The following is a 23,199-nucleotide window of genomic DNA, read 5'->3' on the forward strand; positions in this document are numbered from 1 at the left end:
TCACACTTCTGTAGATTCTCACGCTTCCGTAGGTTAGCAGTCAGTCCAGATGGGCTTGACAGGGCTCTCCACTCAGTCTCACCGGGCCAAGACCAAGATGCCAGCGCGGCAAAACCCCCTGCTCTGCAGCCGCGGATCTGAGCTGTTTCCTCTCTGGCCATCCTACGAGGCTGCTCACCGCATTGAGAGGCCACCTACCTACATTCCTTCTCACGATCTTTCTGGTTTCTCCTTCTTTAGCCAGAGAAAGCTCAGTTTTCAAGGGCCCATGGAAGTAGATCAGTAGATCTCCCTGTCTTAAAGTCAACTGTGCCACAGAACATGCCATAATAACGGGAATGCTAGCTCATCACATCCGCAGGTTCCAGGCATTGTGGCACAGCATCTCTGGGAGGCCATTTCAGAATTCTGTCTACCACAAAGTCTCTGGGAACGGAGAAGTAATAAAGTTTTTTAAGACTTACACACACACACACACACACACGCATACATGCATACATATATCAACACACATATACAGTGATAGCCAGGCTCTAAGAAGGACCCACTCTGTGATCTCACTCTGGTATTCATACCCTTCTGTACTCCCCTCCCACACTGTAACAGGTGTGTCTGTGTAATAGACTACGGTGGAAGTAATGCTATGTAATTTCCAAAGCCAGGCCATAGAAGACAATGCCGTTTCTGCCTTGTTCTCTAAGATCACTTACTCTAGGTGAAGTCAACTGCCACGTCAGGAAGACAGGCAAGCAGTCCTGTGAAAAGGTCCAGGTGGCCAATAACTGAAACTTCCTGCCAACAAGAGCCAGGACCAACTTCCCAGCCACATAAGTGAGCCATCTTGGAAGCATCTCCACCACCTCCAGTCAGGTTCTCAGATGACTGCAGCCTCACCAATACCTTGACTGTAATCTCATGAGAGACCTTAACCAGAAAACCAGCTAAGATGCTCCTGAATTCCTGACTCACAGAAACTGTGAGGTAATAAATCTTTCTTGTTGTTTTTAGCCACTAAACTTCAGAATGATTTGTTAAACAGCAATATTTAACAGATCTATAAATATGCAGCTAAGATACACAGATATTAGAGATATTTAAGAAAAGAACTCCTAAAATGAAAGAATCACTGATGTTCATTAATAAAAGATCAGTTAAGTAGAAAACTCATATTCCTTAGGGGTACTATTGTGATCATTTTTTTTTTAAGATTTTATTTATTTATTTGACAGAAGAGATCACAAGTAGGCAGAGAGGCAGGCAGAGACAGAGGAAGAAGCAGGCTCTCCACAGAGCAAAGAGCCCCATGTGGGGCTCGATCCCAGGATCCTGAGATCATGACCTGGGCCGAAGGCAGAGGTTTAACCCACTGAGCCACCCAGGCGCCCCTATTGTGATCATTTTTAATGGTATACAAATCAAAATAAATATAACATTAAAAATTACTAAAGTTTGGCTTATTTCAAGATCCAAGGAGAGAATATGAAAGACATAGCAATAACCAAAGCATTACAGTAAACAAGCACTACGTAAGTGTTTAAATACAAACTCATTCTCTCAACTAATACTTATTAATTACCTCCTACATATGCTAATCCTGTGAATCTAACTATAAGGACACAATCCCTGCCCACTTGGAATTTATTCTCCAGTGAGGAAGACATGCACTAATTAAGCATACAAACGCTACAGTTTTAACAGTGACAAGTGCTATAGAAGAACCAAGAACATGGTTCAGTTCTCTAAAAACAAAGGACAATTCTAAATGTGTTAAGTCAAAACACAATAAAATAGGCTCAAAATACATTAAGTAAAAAATAATAGAACTACAAGTAAATTTGTCAATTCAACAACATTTTAACCTTTCTAAATTACTATTAGGTCAGGCTGAGAAAAAAAAGTTGGTAAAGATAAAGATTTGAACAACCCAAATAACAAGCTGAATTTAATGGTCATATATGCAGAGCATTTAAATATTAGAGAATAATCATTCTTCTCAATTGCACTTAGAGTATTTTTATAAAAGTTGACCACATATTACACCTTAAAACAAGTTTCAGAAATTTTCAGAGAGTCAGTATCACATAAAGTTCTCTGACCAATGAATTTAGGTTAACAATCTAATTTTTAAAAGATAATTTTTTTTAATTTAAGATTTTTTATTTATTTATTTGACAGAGAGAAATCACAAGTAGATGGAGAGGCAGGCAGAGAGAGAGAGAGGGAAGCAGGCTCCCTGCTGAGCAGAAAGCCCGATGTGGGACTCGATCCCAGGACCCCGAGATCATGACCCGAGCCGAAGTCAGCGGCTTAACCCACTGAGCCACCCAGGCGCCCCAAAAGATAAATTTTTTAATTAAGTAATTTAGATTTTCAAAAATTCCAAATAATTCATGAATTGGAGAAGCAATCATAATGGAAATTTTAAAATACCATTAAAACTAAATAAAAATGAAACTGCTATAATTTTCATTTTATATAAATAAATTTTATATAAAATAAATTTCATTTTGTATTTTAAAAATGAAGCAATGGATATTCATAGCCTACAAGCGCAGAGTAAAAAAAAAAAAAAAAAAGAACAAAAAACTGAAAATTAATAGATTAAATGTAACTTTTGGGGGGGTAGAAATAATCTCACAAAACATGCTATTACATAGAAGGAGATAATAAAATATATCATTGAAGTAGAAGAAAAGATAGAGAGGACCAAAAAAGAACAATAAAAAGCACAGTCCTTTGAAAAGACTATAATAGGGACACCTGAGTGGCTCAGTTGATTGTCTACCTGAGGCTCGGGTCATGATCCCAGGATTCTGGGATGGAGTCCTGAATCCCACCTCACACTCCTTGCTCAGCAGGGAACCTGCTTCTCCCTCTGCCTGCCCCTCACCCTGCTTTCTCTCTCTCTCTCTCTTTCTCTCTCTGACAAATAAATCATAAAATTTAAAAAAAAAAAAAGGCAAAGAATAATAATATTAAACTCTCACCAGACTTTTTTTTAAGATTTTTATTTATTTATTTGACTGAGATCACAAGTAGGCAAAGAGACAGGCGGAGAGAGAGGAAGGGAAGCAGGCTACACGCTGAGCAGAGCCCGGTACGGGGCTCGAGCCCGGGACCCTGGGATCATGACCTGAGCCGAAGGCAAAGGCTTTAACCCACTGAGTCACCCAGGCGCCCCAGACTTTTTAAAAAGGAAGAGAAAAAGAAAACTAGGTAATGTTAGGAATGAAAAGGGGAATAAGCTCACATATTAAACCAGATTTAAATTTTTCAATTTTTTAAAATCAGACTTAAAAATGAGGAGAATTCAGTGAATAACTTTATGACAATAAATTTGAAAAATTAAAGACAATGGGCATATTCATAAAAACATCATTCACCAAAACTACTCAGTAAGAAACAGAAAACTGGAATGGTCCCATAAAGCCTTAAAGGAATTTATTTCATTTTTTAAATCTTCCCACAAGGAAAACACCAAGATCAGACAATTTTTCAGAAAATTTTTATCAAATATTCAAGAAACAAATAATTCTAATTTATACAAACTATCATAAAATATTTTTAAAAAGACAGTATGCAATTAACTCAATTAGCTCACAATAGATTACACAAAAATTAACTCAAAATAGATCATAAACAGGGGCACCTGGGAGGCTCAATGGTTAAGGCCTCTGCCTTCGGCTCCCATGGTGATCCCAGGGTTCTGGGATCCAGCCCCACGTCAGGCCCTCTGCTCATCAGGGAGCCTGCTTCCCTTCCTCTCCCTCTGCCTGCCTCTTTGCCTACTTGTGATCTCTGTCTCTCTGTCAAATAAATAAATAATCTTTAAAAAAATAGATCATAAACAAAATGTAAAACCTAAAACTATGAAACTTTAGAAGAAAACATAGCAAAAATCACCGTGTCTTTGGCTGGACAAAGAATTGTAGAGATGACCAAAAGCACCATCAATAAAAGAAAAAAACTGACAGACTGGACTCCAAAAGCTGCCGTAAACAAACCAATGAACAGACATGCCACAGATTGGAAGAAAACAATTGCAAATCCTATATCTGATGAAGGACTTGTATCCAGAATATATAAAGAATGCTTACAACTCAGTAACAAGAAAACAACCAATTAAAAAATAGGCGAAAGATCTGACTAGACACTTCACTTAAGAGCCCTTTAGGGCTCTTCACTTAAGAAAAAGGGAGTGCCTGGGTGGTTCAGTCCGTTAAGCTTCTGACCCTTGATTTTGGCTCAGGTCATGAGGTCAGGGCTGTGGGATGGAGCTGCCTGGGGCTCCACACTCAGCAGGAAGTCAGCCTGAGGATTTTCTCTCCCTGTCCCTCTGCCCCTCCCCCTGCTCACCCGCAGGCATTCTCTCTTTCTAAAATAAATAAATAAATCTTTTTTAAAAAGAGAGAAAATACACAGATGGCCAGTAAGCACATGAATAGGTGTTCAATATCATTAGTCATTAGAGAAGTGTAATTAAAACTACAATGAAATTGGCAATTCCACAGCAAGCCTGGCTGTGAGCGTGAGGATGGGGCACCTATCGTCCCCCAAGGGGGAGAAAAAACAACAACAACAATGAAATACCACTCACACCCACTGGAATAGCTAAAATCAAAAAGATAAACAATACTAAATGTTAGTGAGGATGCGGAGAAACAAGCCGTCACACTTTGCCAGTGAGAATGTGAAATGGTACAGCCACTTTGGAAAGCAGTCTTGGGGTTTCTTAAAAAGTTCAGTGTAGGGGCGCCTGGGTGGCTCAGTGGGTTAAGCCGCTGCCATCGGCTCAGGTCATGATCTCAGGGTCCTGGGATCAAGTCTAGAATCGGGCTCTGTCTACTTGTGATCTCTCTCTCTCTGTCTGTCAAATAAATAAATAAATAAATCTTTAAAAAAAAAAAAAAAAGTTCAGTGTATCCATTATCCACTCATTCCTAGTAATCTCCCAGAGAAACAAAAACCTATGTCCATACAAAGACCTATCCATGAATTCATAGCAGCATTATTCCTGCTGGATGAAAACTGGAAACAATCGAAGTGCCCATCAACTGAGGAATGGATAAACAAAATGTGCTGCAGCCATACAACGGGATACAAATCCGCAATTTAAAGGAACAAACTACTACTACAGGCTACAACACGGGTGAACCTCAAAAACATTGTGCTATGTGAAAGAAACCAAACACAAAGAATACATATTAGATGATCCCACTTATATGAAATGTTTAGAAAAGGCAAATATATAGATAGAAGCAGAAAAACAGATGAGTGGGTACCCGAGGCTGAGGATGGAGGCAAGGATTACCTATAAATATGCATGAGGGAAATTTTTAAGGTGATGGAACTGTTCTAAACCTGGACTATGGTGATGACTTACTAGAAAATTACTTGAATTATCAATTAATAATCATTGAGGTTTTACAGTGGTTAAATTGTACCTTAATAAAACTGCTATTAAAATATCCAAATGAGGGGCGCCTGGGTGGCTCAGTGGCTAAGCCGCTGCCTTCGGCTCAGGTCATGATCTCAGGGTCCTGGGATCGAGTCCCGCATCGGGCTCTCTGCTTGGCAGGGAGCCTGCTTCCTCCTCTCTCTCTCTGCCTGCCTCTCTACCTACTTGTGATTTCTCTCTGTCAAATAAATAAATAAAATCTTTAAAAAAAAAAAAATAATAAAATAAAATAAAATAAAATATCCAAATGATTTGTGAAAAAATTTTTCAAGCTCATTAGAAATCAGGAAAATGAAAACTGAGATCATAGATGCCAAAGATGGGCATAAGTTAAGAAATCTGATAATACCAAGGAATGAAGACATGGACCAAGAAGAATTCCTGCACATCACTGGTAGAAATTCAAACAGGTACAACCGCTCTGGAAAACAATTTGTCCTGATTCTGCAAAGTTGCATTATGCACATATCCTATAACCAGGAAGTCACTCCAAGGTAGATACCCTAGACAGGATCCAGATAGTAAATATTTTAGGCTCTACAGACCATGAGATCTTTACCACAACTAACTCAACTCTGCCTTCTATCATATAAACAGCAGCAGACAAAACATAAACAAATCAGCATAGTTGTGTTATAATAAAACTTTGTTTACAAAAACAGACACCAAGCTAGATTTGATCATTGGGCAGAAATTTACCAATCCCTGTCCCAGCGAAATACCTGTACATGTGATGCAGGGACATGTACAATTTTCATAGGATTTGTTTATCTTAGCAGCAATCTAGAAACAACCCAAATGTTCACTCACAGGAAAAAAAATAAATCGTGGCATATTTTCAAAATGGAATATGATACAGCAAGAAAAGGGAATTATACTCCTGTCAACTGAAACAACATGGTTAAATCTTAGAAGACATTATTAAGTGGAAAAAAAAAATAATTCACAGAAGAAATATGATATGAATTAATCACAGAAATGATTTAATAAAGCTCAAAACAAAGCAAAACTAAATAAATGTAATAGCACCTATTTAGGTCATAGATAGTAAAAGAAAACTAAAGGGGAAAAAATTTTAGGAATGGTAAAAATTCAGGACAAAAATTAGATCTCAGTGAAGGGTAAAAATAGGATCAGGGAGAAGCCCACGGTTAGTTTCAATGGTTCTGGTATTGTTCTGGTTCTTATTAAGTCATAGGGTCATAAGACTTCATAACTTACACATGCAGACTATATTTAATCTTATATATATATAATATACATTAAAATTTTATAAATTTTAATAAAAGGTAAATAGAAATACTCCCTATAGTCAACTGAAAAAAAATCCCAAAACAACTGAAGAAGCTACCTCTACCTAAAACAGGAAGTACAGAACTGGCCACTAAAAAGCAGTCAGAGCATCTGTGCTCCAAGTCCACCAAGCAGATCATGACAAAACACCAACATGGCTGGAAACTAACACTTGGATTCAGAAAGAATTGACAAATGTCAAGTGAAAAAGTATTGAAAAGTATTCTAAAACTTAAACATTTTTTAAATTAGTTGTTAGTTAATCTTAAATTCAGTTTTTGTTATTTAAGTAACTTTGTAACTGTGGAACACTGCCATTACAAACTCACTTGAAGACGTCCCGCTAGAGTGCAAAAAGATTACATAAAGTAAGATTCTGGCACCATCTGGTGGCGGTACCCTGCAACAGCAGGGGGTTTTGTTTCTTTTAAAGATTCGCTCACTCATTTATCAACTATCTAATAGTCATCCTCTAAGCTAGCACACACACATTTTTAAACCTTTCTTAGAAGACAGGACATAAAATAAGGTATAGTATCTAAAACAGAATGCCCATTTTCAAGAAAAAAAAATCTACACTGGAATCCATGACTATGAGAAAGTCAGAGTTTGCTCTTGTTTGCTTAAAATATCTATGCCCCTAGAAGTCTCAGGCAAGAAGTTCTTCAGGAGTATCCTGGTAAGTGTGTGAGTTATCACACTGGACCAGTAAGCATGCCAATGCAGCATGCGGGAAAGAACTGTGGTAGTTTCTAAATATCTTCAATCTCACTATGCAAAACAATATAGAGGTTCCTCAAAACAATTAAAAATAGATCTACATAGAACTCAGAAATTCCACTTCTGGATATATACCCAAAGGAAGTAAAAACTATTTCATCAAGATACCTGCATTCCAATGATTATCATAGTAGTATTCTCAATAGCCAAGATATGTTAACAACCTAAATGTCCATCACAGGTGAATGGATTTAAAAATGCAGCATTTTTAAAAAATGCAGCATTTAAGCAATGTCCACAAGAGCCAAATTATGGAAAGAAACTAGATGCCCATTGACAGATGAACAGATAAAAGAAGATGTGGTATAGATACACAATGGAATACTATGCAGCCATCAAAAAATGAAATCTTGCCATTTGCAACAACACGGCTAGAACTAGAGGGTATTATGCTAAGTGAAATAAGTCAATCAGAGAAAGACAATTATTATATGACCTCAGTGATATGAGGAATTTGAGAAACAAGACAGAGTATCATAGGTGAAGAGAGGGAAAAATGAAGATGAAACCAGAAAGGGAGACAAACCATAAGATACTCTTAATCTCAGGAAACAAACTGAAGGTTGTTGGAGGGGAGGGGGTTGGAGGGATGGGGCAGCTAAGTGATGGAAACTGGGGAAGGGTATGTGCTATGGTGAGTGCTGTGAATTATGTAATACTGATGATTCACAGACCTGTACCCCTGAAACAAATAACATTATTTGTAACATTAATAACATTAACATTATGTTAATAAAAATAATACTAATAAATGGGGCATATATACACAATGGAAAATTACTCAGCCATGAGGAAGATAACCTCCCATGAGCAACAACATGAACAGACCCTAAGCACATTACACTATGCAACATAAGTCAGAGAAAGAAACGTACTATAGAGTATCAGTTACATGTGAAATCTAAAAAGTTAAATCTATAAAATTAAAAAGGCGGTTAAAAAGGCGTGGGGTGGGGAGATAAGAGTGATGGTGTTTGGGGCACCCAGGTGGCTCAGTTGGTTAAGCAACTGACTCTTGATCTCAGCTCAAGTCACGATCTCAGGGTCTTGGAGACTGAGCCGTGCATCAGGGTCCACCCTCAGCATGGCCTCTACTTGAGATTCTTTCCCTCTGCCCCTCCCATTTCACCTGTGCCCTCTCTCTTGTTCTAAAATAATTTTTTTTTTTTAAAAAGTGATGGTGTTTAACAGTACAAACTTGTAATGAAAAGTAAATAAGCCATAGAGCTCTAATGCAGTCTAATGAATATAGACAGTAATATTGTACTATAATTATGTGGTAAATATTGCTACAACAGCAATCATATTACAATATACAAATGTATTAAAGTAACATCTGTTGAGTGTCCAACTCTTGATTTTTGGCTCAGGCATGATCTCAGGGCTGTGAGATCAAGCCCCACATGGATCCTGCTTGAGATTCTCTCTCCTCTTCTCCCTCTGCCCCTCCCCGCTTCTCCTCTCTAAAAAAAAAAAAAAAGGAATGTCCTTGAATTCTTGATAATTCTTTCAAAAAGTAAAGCCAATTTTCTCTTTCCTTGAATGTGATCTGTACTTAATGACATGCTTTTTAAGAAGACAATGTGGCAGAAGTTGATGGTGTGTAACTTCCACAACTAAATCATCAAAGGCTTTGCCACTTCCATCTTGCCTTCTTTTGGATTACTCACCCAGGGGGAAGTCTACCACCATGTCCTGAGGAACTCAAGCAGCCTGTGGAGAGCCTACTCAGAGAGGAACTGTGACCGCCTACCAAGAACCAGCATCAACATCCCAGTTACATGAGTGAGCCCTCTTGGAAATATCCTCCAGCCCCACACGCCTTCAAGACACTGAATCCTTCACGGACATCTCTGAGCTAAGCCACTCCCAAAGAAACAGAAATAGTAAGTATCCAATTGTCGTTTTAAGTCACTCCATTTTGAAGTAATTTGTTGTGCAACAACACAAAACTAACACAGCCTATCACATCCTAGAACCAAATTTTATCTACAACAGAAACTAAAAATAGCTCACTTCAGTTTAATACCATGATTTGCCCACGTTAATAAAATTTCAAATTTTCCTTCCTCATACACTAAGTACTGTTCCTTTTTTAATTCCCCCAAATCGCTTCATGCTATTCCATAATATTCATCAGTTTCTAAGTTAATTTTAAGAAACAGCAACCAAAGCAGACTTCATGGTCAGGAAGGACTGTTCTGAATAACTTTATTTTTTGAAAAGCAACTATACTAGGTCCTGAGTGGAGAACCATGCCCTTGAGGTATGAAATAATCTATGTTTCTCAACTCAACTTTTTCCCCTGGCTCTGAAGGTTACAGGCCAGTGGGAGATTTGGAAAGTTTCTCCTTTACCTCTGTGAGGGATCCACAAGCCACACCACCATGCAGGGCTTCATCCAATGAAGAAAGGGTTGTGGCTAAGAACGCTGGGGAGAGAGAAGCAGACGTCTGCATCTTCATCCCATAAGCCTGAACAAGAAAAAGAAGATGTTCTTTTCAATCTCCATTTCTATTAAAAACCAGAAACCCACTCCAAACCTCAGTTTCTAGCAGCTGGAATCCAATCCATCTCTCTTTTCCTCAAACATTTATTTGTTAAATGAATATTTAGTCCATGCCAGAGACTATGCCAGAATATGGGGATATGACAGGAGACAGAGGCCCTGCCCTCACAGTACCTATGGTCACCCAGCAGTTGAAATTAGGACTGGAAACCAGGCAATTATAATACAGTTATCAGAGACACCATGACAGGGAAAATGGACTCACAGAGACAGTATATACCTCATCTATAAATTCTGTGGTCCAGGAAGAGTTCAGGAGGAGCTGGATGTCTGAGCTATAATGTGAAATAGCTGTTAAGCAAAGGAAATACACATATTCCTGCCAAAGAGACAGAACACATAAAGAAAGGGAGAAAATGGAAACTAATTAAAAACTACAAAAAATAAAAAGTTAGAATGGTTGAAAGATGGAGTGTGGTCACAGTGGGGCCAATGATGGGGCTGGAGAAATAAGCAGGGGCCAAATCACGAAAGAGCCTTGTTGAAGTCTGGGGTCAATGTGGAGAGCAAGAAGGAATGGCATGCTCAAGTTATCTTTTCAAACCAAGGTTGGTCTATGAAGAATAGATTGAAGGTAGCTATGGTAGCCTGAGAAATGGACCCCCAAGAAATGTCTGCATCAAATCCTTGGAACCTGTGAATGTTACCTTCTTCTGAAAAGGGGCCTTTAAAATGTGATTAATGTGATTACATACCTAGCAATGTTTAAGAACGCTTACCTCTATAATTTCTAACATTAAAAATTACTATTTTATTAAATTGCCCAAATAAACTGAGATCAAGCCATAGAATAGTAACTATTCCTTCCTTCCTTCCTTCCTTCATTTTCAACAAATACTGAGTACTTAATGCATGCCATATACTATGATAAACTCTGGGAACAGAAACAGAGACAGTTTCTAACCACTTCCCGTTTACAACTTAATAAATCTATATATCAAATTCAAGGTCCTTCTGCTTCTGTGAAGAAGTAGGAAAACTAGCATATTAATATTTGTAAGCCACAAATGTCCCCACTTCTCTCCAATCTCACCTATTAAATTCTTAGATCATTTAAACCATAGATTATCACATTTTTCTAAGGCTATACTCAGGTAAATAAAAGAAAAGAAAAACTACAGAAAAAGTCATCTGGTATGCATCTGATTTAGAAATGCCTGAATATTATCTACAATATATCATCAGGCTATTGCCTGGTAGATAGGCTTGGAGACATTTTATCAAACATATAAAGGCTGCCCAATCTGTCAACATTAAAGTACTTCCTTGCCACTAATCACTAGAATAGCACTAATAGCACTAATCACTAGAATAATAGAATTAGGGGCGCCTGGGTGGCTCAGTGGGTTAAGCCGCTGCCTTCAGCTCGGGTCATGATCTCAGGGTCCTGGGATCGAGCCCCGTATCAGGCTCTCTGCTCAGCAGGGAGCCTGCTTCCCTCCCTCTCTCTCTCTCTGCCTGCCTCTCTATTTGTGATCTCTCTCTGTCAAATAAATAAATAAAATCTTTTTAAAAAAAGAATAATAGAATTAGTGACACATATAAAAAAGACTAAAATGAAGGAACAGGATAAGATATGATAGTATGTATACAATATCAGAAATGATGGTATGTATATAAATGAAACAAAAAGGAGTATTTTGGTATGCCACTCCACCAGTTTTTCTTCTATGGTGGTGGCTGCTGCTTCTCAGACGCATCATTATTTAATCTGATTTTAAAGTGTTGGCTTCACTCAGGACTTGGTCTTGGATATGCTTATCTCATTGTCTTATTTACACTAATGACTCCCAAACGCATACTGCTACAACAGTATGTATGCGTTGTATAGCAGATCCATGTATTGAACTGCCTGCTTCGTATCTCCACTCAATGTTTCATAAGCCCCTTACATTCAACAAGTACCAAATTAAATGCATGATCTGCCTCCATCAAGTCTGATCCTTTTTCCAGAATTCCTTATCCCAGGAAGTGGCACTACCCAGTTTCCCAAAGCAAAAAATCAAGGACTCATCTGTCACTTTCCTGTATTTCACCACCACCCACTGGCAAACAATCACCAATGCTACTCATTCTGCCTCCTAAATATCTCTCAGAACAACTCACATAATGCCATCTGCACTGACACCACACGAAAAAAACTTGTCACAACCACTTTCTGTCTGGAATATAGGAGTAGATACCTAAGTGGTCTTCACCAATATTTTCCTGCTCCTTTCCAATCACTTATCTCTGTTCAAGACTGAGTTGTGGGGGGTTTTTTCTCATTGAATTTTTGTCTTAATGGGTCTCAAAATTCTATAACAGATTTTTGGTCACATTTTCATTAAAAAGTACTGATTTTTAAAAATTAATAACTTAAAACAGCCTCACACAAAAAAAAACACATATGGTCCACAAAACATTCTCCTTTCCTTCTGAAGGTTTTATGATGCACTGTTATCAATAACTAGTCTTTTACTATTAATTGGCCAATTGACACAGTTTCGAGACCATTCTTCCACCACTGATTAAGACTGGACTGGCAGGTACTGGGGATAATACTCATTTAGCCTTCTGAGCTTTCTGGGCAGACTTGGTGACCTTGTCAGCTCCAGCTGCCTTCTTGACCACTGCTCTGATGATACCCATAGCAACCGTCTGTCTTACATGACCAATAGTAAAATGGTCCAGAGGAGGATGACGAAGTTCTTAACACAAACAGGCTTGCCAGGAACCATATCAACAATGGCAGCATCACCAGATTTCAAGAACTTGGAACCATCTTCCAGCTTTTTTCCATAATGAGCAAAGCTGACCACCATGCCAGGTTTAAGAACACCAGTCTCTACTCGGCCCACAAGGACAGTACCAATACCACCAATTTTATAGATATCCTGGAGAGGCAAACACAAGGGCTTGTGGTTCCAGAAATGCAATCCAGAGCTTCAGGCAATGTGGTTCCACTGGCACTCCCATCTTTTTTTTTTTTTTTTTAGTTCAATTTCTTTTTTTTTTTTTTTTTAATTTTTTATTTTTTTATAAGCATATACTGTATTTTTATCCCCAGGAGTACAAGTCTATGAATTGCCAGGTTTACACACTTCACAGCACTCACCATAGCACATACCCTCCCCAATGTCCATAACCCCATCCCCTTCTCCCAACCCCCCCTCCCCCCAGTGACCCTCAGTTTGTTTTGTGAGATTAAGAGTCACTTATGGTTTGTCTCCCTCCTGGTCCCATCTTGTTTCATTTATTCTTCTCCTACCCCCCAACCTCCCACGTTGCATCTCAAATTCCTCATATCAGGGAGATCATATGACAGTTGTCTTTCTCCGATTGACTTATTTCACTAAGCATGATACCCTCTACTTCTATCCACGTCGTCGCAAATGGCAAGATTTCATTTCTTTTGATGGCTGCATAGTATTCATATATATATATATATATACATATATATATATATATTCACACACCACATCTTCTTTATCCATTCATCTGTTGATGGACATCTAGGTTCTTTCCATAGTTTGGCTATTGCAGACATTGCTGCTATAAACATTCGGGTGGACATGCCCCTTCGGATCACTGTGTTTGTATCTTTAGGGTAAATACCCAGTAATGCAATTGCTGGATCATAGGGTAGTTCTATTTTCAACTTTTTGAGGAACTTCCATGCTGTTTTCCAGAGTGATTGCACCAACAGTGCATTCCCACCAACAGTGTAGGAAGGTTCCCCTTTCTCTGCATCCTTGCCAGCATCTGTCATTTCCTGACTTGTTAATTTTAGCCATTTTGACTGGTATGAGGTGGTTATCTCACTGTGGTTTTTATTTGTATTTCCCTGATGCCGAGTAATGTGGGGCACTTTTTCATGTGTCTGTTGGCCATCTGGATGTCTTCTTTGCAGAAATGTCTGTTCATGTCTTCTGCCCATTTCTTGATTGGATTACTTGTTCTTTGGATGTTGAGTTTCCTAAGTTCTTTATAGATTTTGGACACTAGCCCTTTATCTGATATGTCATTTGCAAATATCTTCTCCTATTCTGTCAGTTATCTTTTGGTTTTGTTAACTGTTTCCTTTGCTGTGCAAAAGCTTTTGATCTTGATGAAATCCCAATAGTTCATTTTTGCCCTTGCTTCCCTTGCCTTTGGCGATGTTCCTAGGAAGACGTTGCTGCGGCTGAGGTCGTAGAGGTTGATGCCTGTGTTCTCCTCAAGGATTTTTTTTTAAAGATTTTATTTATTTATTTGACAGAGAGAGATTACAAGTAGGCTGAGAGGAAGGCAGAGAGAGGAAGGAGGAAGCAGGCTCCCTGCTGAGCAGAGAGCCCGATGCGGGACTCAATCCCAGGACCCTGAGATCATGACCTGAGCCGAAGGCAGCAGCTTAACCCACTGAGCCACCCAGGCGCCCTCCTCAAGGATTTTGATGGATTCTTTTCTCACATTGAGGTTCTTCATCCATTTTGAGTCTATTTTCGTGTGTGGTGTAAGGAAATGGTCCAATTTCATTTTTCTGCATGGCATTCCCATCTTTAGGGTGAACTTCCGTCCTTTGAACCGAGGCATGTCGGCACTTGGCTCCAGCATATTGTTACCATTCCAACAAGAAATAGCCACAAATGCTACTATGTCGGGGTTGTAGCCAATTTTCTTAATGTAGGTGCTGACTTCCCCAACGATTTCCTCATATCTCTTCTGGCTGTAGCGTGGCTTAGTGGAATCCATTTTGTTAACCAACAATTAGCTGTTTTACACCCAGTGTGTAAGCTAGAAGGGCTTGTTCATGGATCTGCCCACTCTTGGACACACCTGCTTCAAATTCACCAACAACCGGGCGCCTGGGTGGCTCAGTTGGTTGATCAACTGTCTTCAACTCAGGTCATGATTCTGGAGTCCTGGGATTGAGTACTGCATTGGGCTCCCCGCTCAGCGGGGGATCTGCTTCTCCCTCTCTAACCTTCCCCCTCTCACACTCACTCTCTCTCATTCTCTCTCTCTCAAATAAATAAATAAAATCTTCTAAAAAAAAATTTACCAACAGTAGCAGCAACAATCAGGACAGCACAGTCAGCCTGAGATGTGCAGGAATCTTGTTTTTTTATAAAGTCTCTGTGTAAGACTGAGCTTTTAAAAACACAGATCATACCCTTTTAGGACTTTTTATTGCTCTCAGAATAAAGTTCAAAATCCTTTACCTGTCTGCAGGCCCCATGATCTGACTGCTGCTTGCTTCTCTGACTTCATCTCTGAGGTCAATCTGCTCCTCGCCGCTTTGTTCATCACATCAGCCTGATGTTACTGCCGGGAAGTGCCATCCTCCCTCTCTCACAGGGCCTTTACACATCCTGGTCCCCCGGCCTACAGACTCCTCCATGCTCACCTTCTTCCTGACTTTGCCTATCTCTCCCCTATCCGTCATCCTTCAGGTTTTAGCTAAAGTGTCACTTCCTAGTGAGAGCCCTTCCTAACCCTGGAACTAAGTAACAAACCCTGATAATAAGTTTCAGAGTTTTTCATACTTTTCCTTGGTAGGACTTATCATTACTACAAATAACTGTTTATGTACTTATATGTGTAATGTCTGACTTCTCCCACTGTATGCTGCATGAGGGCAGAATGTTACCACATTCACTACAAGATCCCCAGGACCTAACAAGAGTACCTGCTACATGCCTGGCCCTCAATAAATATCAGTTAAAGGAATATATCAATGAACAAAAATATATTCCCTAGAAAAATGTACTGAAGCTAAGCCAATGTTTACAGCAAGACTCAAATCTAGAGACTGCTACAGAAGTGAACATACAACAAAGGAGAAAGACGGTTTCTAGAGAAGGCATCTGGAATGGTACTGATACCTTGGCTGAAATGGTAGCAGAAGTGGAGACGAAAGGTGAATTTCCTGCCCATGCTCTCTTTAATTCTCTAACTAGAAATACGCCATATATGTTGACCAAACAGAATGACACATGCCAAACTGAAACACTTTCTTGGTGCTTTACGAGCTTCAAAATAGTAACAAGTTAATTGAACCTAGTCATAGCATCATCACTTACTATTTTAGCTCTCCTCCTTCTCCCATAAAACAAAGTGAGCTGTTCAAGGCTTGGAGGTCAATGACAAAGCTAAGAAAGTGCCAATACCTGTCTCCAATTCTAATTCTTCTGACTACTCTGCCTATGAGGTATTTTCTTAGATCACAAGATAAATCCGAACAAAAGAAAATACTTCATCTATTCATTAATTTCACGAATTTCAAATGACACTTCCTTCGTACTTCATAGAATTGAACTCCACTTTTTTGCTCAGTGGTCAACAAATTTCAATATAAGATGCAAGGTAAGGAATCTATAATTCACCTAAATAAATACATTTATAAAGCACTAAGCAGGCTTCCAGGCACTCTTATTCTGGGAAAACAAGATCTTTTCTACCATGCACTAAATCTACATGTTGAAAAACTGAAGTTATGAGACAGAAAGTATAAAATAATTGTACCACTTGACAAAGATTTGTTATAAAAGACTTTAACTCTTCTCAAGGGTGAGCGAAGTTTTTGGGTGTCTAGGTGGCTCAGTTGGTTAAGCAGCTGCCTTCAACTCAAGTCATGATCTCAGAGTCCTGGGATTGAGCCCCACTCAGGCTCTGTATTCCACAATGAGTCTGCTTCTGCCTCTCCCTCTGTCCTTCTCCCCAGCTCATGCTTGTTCTCCCTCTCTGTCTCTTCTCTCTCTCTCTCTCTCAAATAAATAAAATCTTAAAAAAAAAAAAAAAAGAGTGAGCAAAGTTTTTAAGTATTATCTAATCAATAAGCAAGTAGAAACCCCATATGTGTACTTTATGATGTAGAGTGATGATTATAAAAGTTAGTATTTACAGAGATAGGAACATTCTAAAATTAGGAGCATATTATAGTTTAACATGAGGTCCACAAATTCTACCCAAACAAAAGACACAGATGTCCTTTTGAAATATCACTATTAGCTACAGGGGGGAAAAATACTTCCTGTTGCTTCCTCGTTCCCATAATTAGGAACTGTCTCCCATGAGTTTATATACTACATAAATTTTTCACATATTCTCATTAAAGGACTAACTTAATGGTGTGAGTCAATATTTTTGAGGTGTTCATCTCTATTTTTACATTTGCCTGATCCCAAATAGAATTGTATTTTTTTTAAGATTTATTTATTTATTTGAGAGAGGCAGATGGAGTGAGAGGCTCAAGCAGACTCCACACTGAGAGTGGAGCCCAACACAGTGGCTCAGTCTCATGACCCTGAGCTCATGACCTGAGCCAAAACCAAGAGCTGGTTGCTTAACCAACTGTGTCCCCCAGGCAGTCCCCCAAAAATATTTCCAATGAGATTAAGAATCGTCTCAAAAATCATAACCAAATCATAAAAAAATACATACATACATATATATATATATATATACCGTTTGCATCTGTGGGGCACAGGCCCTGCTGACCATACATAGAAGTTCATGGACACCTCTATAACTAAGGCCGGTCATCTTCATAAGCTCCAGTGGGGAAAGACATAAAAAGTCCTAAAGAGACATAAAATGACTATTAAAACATGTATGTGCAACAAAGATACTGGAATTAAAAAGAAACTTTTAATGGACACTATCTACGTATAGATAAAGCATAATTTGTTGTAGATCACAGATTTATATGTTTCTTATAGTATTGCCCCCTATATACCTTAACTGAAAGATATGATGCCATAAACTTACCTTCTAATCCTCCAATTTAGCTAGCATATATCAGAGGACACATCAAGTGACATCACATAGCAGCAGCCTCCAACCCAGGTATATAAGAACACTGCCCTGTGCTGGAGTTTGGGCACAGACACCAGAAAGTGCAGGTTGAAACAGATTTCTTACTAAGCTATGAGATCCTTCAGAGGAAGTATTTAATCATTGAGACGATAAAACTGACTATGGAATGAAATATTAAGTCTCATACTTTTAAGAGTGTTTTCAAGTATGAACATGGGGATAATTAAATATATAAGAGGAACCAAAAACACCATTAACACACAAAGCAATTTTTTTTAAATTGTAGCATACTCTGAAAATCTTTTTTTTTTTTTAAAGATTTTATTTATTTATTTGACAGAGAGAAATCACAAGTAGATGGAGAGGCAGGCAGAGAGAGAGAGAGAGAGGGAAGCAGGCTCCCCGCCAAGCAGAGAGCCCGATGCGGGGCTCGATCCCAGGACCCCGAGATCATGACCCAAGCCGAAGGCAGCGGCTTAACCCACTGAGCCACCCAGGCGCCCCTGAAAATCTGTCTTATTAAGAATTAAATCTTAGGGCGCCTGGGTGGCTCAGTGGGTTAGCCGCTGCCTTCGGCTCAGGTCATGATCTCAGGATCCTGGGATCGAGTCCCGTATCAAGCTCTCTGCACAGCAGGGAGCCTGCTTCCCTCTCTCTCTGCCTACTGTGATCTCGCTCTGTCAAATAAATAAATAAAATCTTTAAAAAAAAAAAAAAAGAATTAAATCTTAACATAAAACCTTATTTAACCCAAGAGGGATCTGCTTCACTATTGTGCTTAAAAATGCAACATCTGGGGTGCCTGAGTGGCTCAGTGGGTTAAGTCTCTGCCTTCAGCTCCAGTCACGATCTCGGGGTCCTGGGATCAAGACCTGCTTCGGGCTCTCTGCTCAGCAGGGAGCCTGCTTCCCCCTCTTTCTCTTTCTGCCTACTTGTGATCTCTCTCTCTCTCTGTTAAATAATAAATAAAATCTTTATTAAAAAAATGCAACATCTGCTCTATCCATTTCTCTCATTCAGTGATAGGAAAATTATCCTCTTGCTTGCAAGAGATATTATCCATTTTTAATACCATCTCCTCATCTAAGTCCTATTTATTACGTCACTGCAAAGTTTCTCTCAAGTGGATGAAACTTCTCTAGAATCCCAAATAAATGGCATGAGTATACTTAACAGTATGCTATAAGCATTCTCCCCTGACCCAAAATGAATACATAGTGGAATCTGGATAAATGAAATCACATTTGAAAATACAATGTGGGGCGCCTGGGTGGCTCAGTGGGTTAGCCGCTGCCTTCGGCTCAGGTCATGATCTCAGGGTCCTGGGATCGAGCCCCGCATCGGGCTCTCTGCTCAGCAGGGAGCCTGCTTCCTCCTCTCTCTCTGCCTGCTCTCTGCCTGCTTGTGGTCTCTGCCTGTCAAATAAATAAATAAAATCTTAAAAAAAAAAAAATACAATGTTAGTGGCCTTTTACTTTATATTATTATTTTTTTAAGATTTTATTTATTTATTTGACAGAGAGAGACACAGCATGATGTAGAGTGATGATTATACAAGTTAGTATTACAGAGACAGGAACATTCTAAAATTAGGAGCATATTATAATTTAACCATGAGAGGGAACACAAGCAAAGGGAGTGTGAGAGGGAGAAGTAGGCTCCCCGCGGAGTAGGGAGCCCAATGTGGGCCTCAATCCCAGGACCCTGGGATCATGACCTGAGTCAAAGGCAGACGCCCAACATCTGAGCCACCCAGGCATCCCATAGCCTGTTATTTTAAAATTAGCCTCTGGAGAAGCACTGTCATTTATCTTTTTTTTTTTTTAAAGTTAGATTTTCATATTTCAGGCTTATTTTGGAGTTATTAACATATATCTATAATTAATTTGTACTTAAAGTTTCTCCAAGAGAAAAAGTACATAAATTTTACCTGACAGGTAACAATCTGATATCTATTCAGACGGTCACACAGCTCTTGTGGTAATCCCACTCGTCTGAGTTTCTTGCTACCCATGCCTAAGGACCTGATGCAGATGCAGCAGGAAAAGGACCCTGAAAAGAACTGGAAAAGGGCATAATCAATATTAAATAGTCCATCCAAAACACACTACAAAATAAAAAACTCTTCAAGCTTTTCCAGATGCAAAATGAAATGTATAGTCCTTAAAATATTACTGATAAAATAAAGAACGGCTACAGAATCTTTCTAAAGGTCTACCAAACATCCACACAGAGAAACACAACAACATAAAAATGTGCATCTCACACAATTCTTTGGTATTTCTTACATTAATATAAGGACACCACTTCTCATTTGTATAGCATCTTAAGATTTTCAGTGCATTTATAAATTTTATTTGGATACGTAATTAATCCTCAAGGAGTTATTTCCAAGCACTCCTTAGAAAGCCTTTACTTTCACTGCACTGTAACAACAATAAATTTACTGTACACCTACTAGGTACCAGATACTGTTCCAGAGCTTTACATAAACTATCACGTTTAATCTTCTCAACAGCCCTATAAGAAAGTCTGATTAATTATCCAGTTTTTACATACAAGAACATCAAAGATTAGAAATGTTAGCTATTCCATTGTCATCAGAAAAAGTTAATGGTGGGTCCAAAATTTCAACTCAGGAAGTCTGACTCTAAGATGACTCTAACCCATCTTAACCATTTCACCCTACTACAAGCCCATAATCATATTTAACTTCTTTTTCTACGAGGCAGAGCGAACCTCTGATTCAAATGAGGTTTTATTATTTTAGGTCTTATTTACAAACTGAAATTGTCTTTATTGTATGAGCTGCTCACATTCTCACAGGCAATTAAATTTCATTCTTGTTGTTGAATCTCACTGGGGCTAAAAGAGACTCATGAAATATTTGCCTTCAGAGAACTAGAACACAATCACTGTGATTGCTTTCATAATGCATACAAAGGAGAGGCTGTGTTATCTCACTGAGATGGCAAGATGTCCTTGGAGTAGAGAAGAAAGAGAAACTCTTCATCGTGCCAGGCAATAAAGCAATATAGTTATCAGAAAAGGAGTAACAGTCTGGAACAAAATCACATAGTACTGATAATGTAGATACCAGTTTATTTCCAGTATCATGGCCCAAATTTCTACAAAACATCTAAATTCTCTGAATCAAATGAACTCTCTCCCTCCCTTTCTCTCCCTCTTCTTCCTTTCTCTCTCTCTCTCTCTCTCTCTCTCTCTCTCTTGCACACACACACACACACACACCTCCCAAACACAAAATACATTCCTCTCATTCTCCAGTGGGAGTTTGTCAGTATTGAGTTGTTTCCCAAATAGTTTATCAAGTGATATCTGCTGTATCATTTCCTAGTGTCTTTATAGATCAGATAGTTCTGGGCAATAACACCATTTAGACCGATAAATTCAATCAAAAAGGAGAACCCAAACTTCCTGGCCTTTTACAATAACCAACTCTGCTATCTCAGTCTCATAAGGGCCACTCCCATCATCATATCCATATGGCCTCCGGTTAGTCCTTGACTATCAAAAAAAAAAAAAAAAATCCATTCATTTGCTCCTTCCACAGATACTTCTTAATCACACACTCTGTGAGTCCTGGGGTACAAGAGTCATCTAAGCATATTCCCTACCCTTTGGGAACACGCGGTAAAAGATGAAGAGATGTATACACAAATAATTACAGTCGTGCAGTAAGTATTGTCATTGATTTTTAAATGTGCTATGGAAGCTGACAGAAGAAGCACCAAACTGGTCTGCAAGGGTCAGGTCAGTACCACCCTCCTGCCAGAGGTAGCTACCTGAAAATTTGCTCCAATCCTGTCACTGTCCACCTTTAAAACTACCCATGAGGGGCGACTGGGTGGCTCAGTGGGTTGAAGCCTCTGCCTTCGGCTCAGGTCATGATCCCAGGGTTCTGGGATCAAGTCCCACACCCCGCTCTCTGCTCAGCAGGAAACCTGCTTTCTCCTCTCTCTCTCTGCCTGCCTCTCAGCCTACTTGTGATCTCTGTCTGTCAAATAAATAAATAAACTATTAAAAAAAAAAAAAAAACTACCCATGAGACCATTAGACCCTGGGATAAATTCCACACTTCTTAAGATCGCATAAAGACCCTTCATCAACTGGTCTCTCACTTCCCTCTCATTCATGTATCTGATTGCAAGGCCCAGATCCCCGCTTTCTTGGCAGCTACTTCGTCTCCTGGTGTCTGTGCTTCCTCATCTGTAAAACAAAGGTAATTCGAATATCTACCTCATAAGAATGTAGTGGAAGGTTAAGGGATTTGGTGCCTGACACACAGAGCTATCAATCCAGGCAGCAAAACATCATTTGTCGCCTCACTTATCGGCTTTCCAGCCACGAGAGATTGGTACGTTGCACAAAAGTCAGTTAGCCCTGACTCCTTGTCTTTCCTCCACAAAGCCTGCCCCCAACTCACTCTCTTCCTCTCCAATGTCTCATATTTTGTACATATTTGTTGGATAATCCTATTAACGTATTATTACAGCTTGCGTGCTTGTTTCTTCCACCAGAGACTTAAATTCCTGCTCCGTGTACGTGCGTTGCCTGCACCTGTGAACAGGAGTGAGGGAAGCAATTCCATCCTGAAGGCTGAAACCCTCCCTCCCAACAAAGTAAAAATCCTCACGTAAGATGGTCAATGAAAACTGTTACGTAACGATAATAGCTCATATTTATTGAGCCCTTATTACGTGCCAAGTACTGTTCCAAGAGCTTCGGTCTGATGTTTTCCCTCACTTTTCAGACTAAGGATACTGAGGTATTGAGTTGAAAAATTTGTGTATAGTCTATCGGCGGGCAAATGGTTGAGTCCGCATTCCAAACCAGAGATCGAACTCCTCGCTTTTAACTACGTCTTCTTCAACACCACCAGAAGGCGAGCAGACCCTAAACTTCGCTTAATGATGGACTCCCCTGCCGAGACCCCAAACAGCATTAAGAGGCGAAAATGTCACCCGAATTCCCTAAAAATAACTTTTGCCAACAAGGAGCAGTTTCCCAGCATCTCCCCCAAAAGAAAGCCAGAAGCCCCCAGATCAGCGGCGGGGTTCCTGTTAAGATACCTATAGGCCTAGGGGGAGTGTACTGGACCAAAGAGAGATTCACCCCTACCCCGAAATCAGCAACACAGAGAGGGGCCCAGAGAAGGAGAAGAAAATATTGAGCGCCCCCCTTTTCCCCACAAACGCCCCCCCGCATGAAACTTTCCAGTACCGGGTCTGTAGCATCCAACTTTCAAAGTTTCCCCCACCCCTCACAGTTCCCCGCGAAAAGCGCCGCAAAGCAACAA

The 23,199-nt window shown here is 39.5% G+C and overlaps 1 protein-coding gene across 13 annotated transcripts in view; it reads right to left on the bottom strand.

Annotated features, from left to right (window-relative positions):
- The window catches only part of RAD51B (RAD51 paralog B), a 681,452-nt gene extending 658,253 nt beyond the window's left edge, over positions 1-23,199 (bottom strand). For all 13 annotated transcript variants that reach the window (XR_014312601.1, XM_082734027.1, XM_082734033.1 and 10 more), the window contains exons 1-4: positions 23,124-23,199; positions 19,810-19,941; positions 17,529-17,642; positions 9,889-10,005 (exon numbers count right to left, since the gene is read on the bottom strand). Coding sequence is in view for 12 of the 13 variants with exons in the window: in XM_082734027.1 (XP_082590153.1) it covers positions 9,889-10,005; positions 17,529-17,642; positions 19,810-19,893 (315 nt within the window). In the remaining variant the exon portion in view is untranslated. The remainder of the gene's footprint in view (positions 1-9,888; positions 10,006-17,528; positions 17,643-19,809; positions 19,942-23,123) is intronic.

Source organism: Mustela nivalis (assembly GCF_964662115.1).
Source record: "Mustela nivalis genome assembly, chromosome: 6".
Lineage (NCBI taxonomy): Eukaryota > Metazoa > Chordata > Mammalia > Carnivora > Mustelidae > Mustela > Mustela nivalis.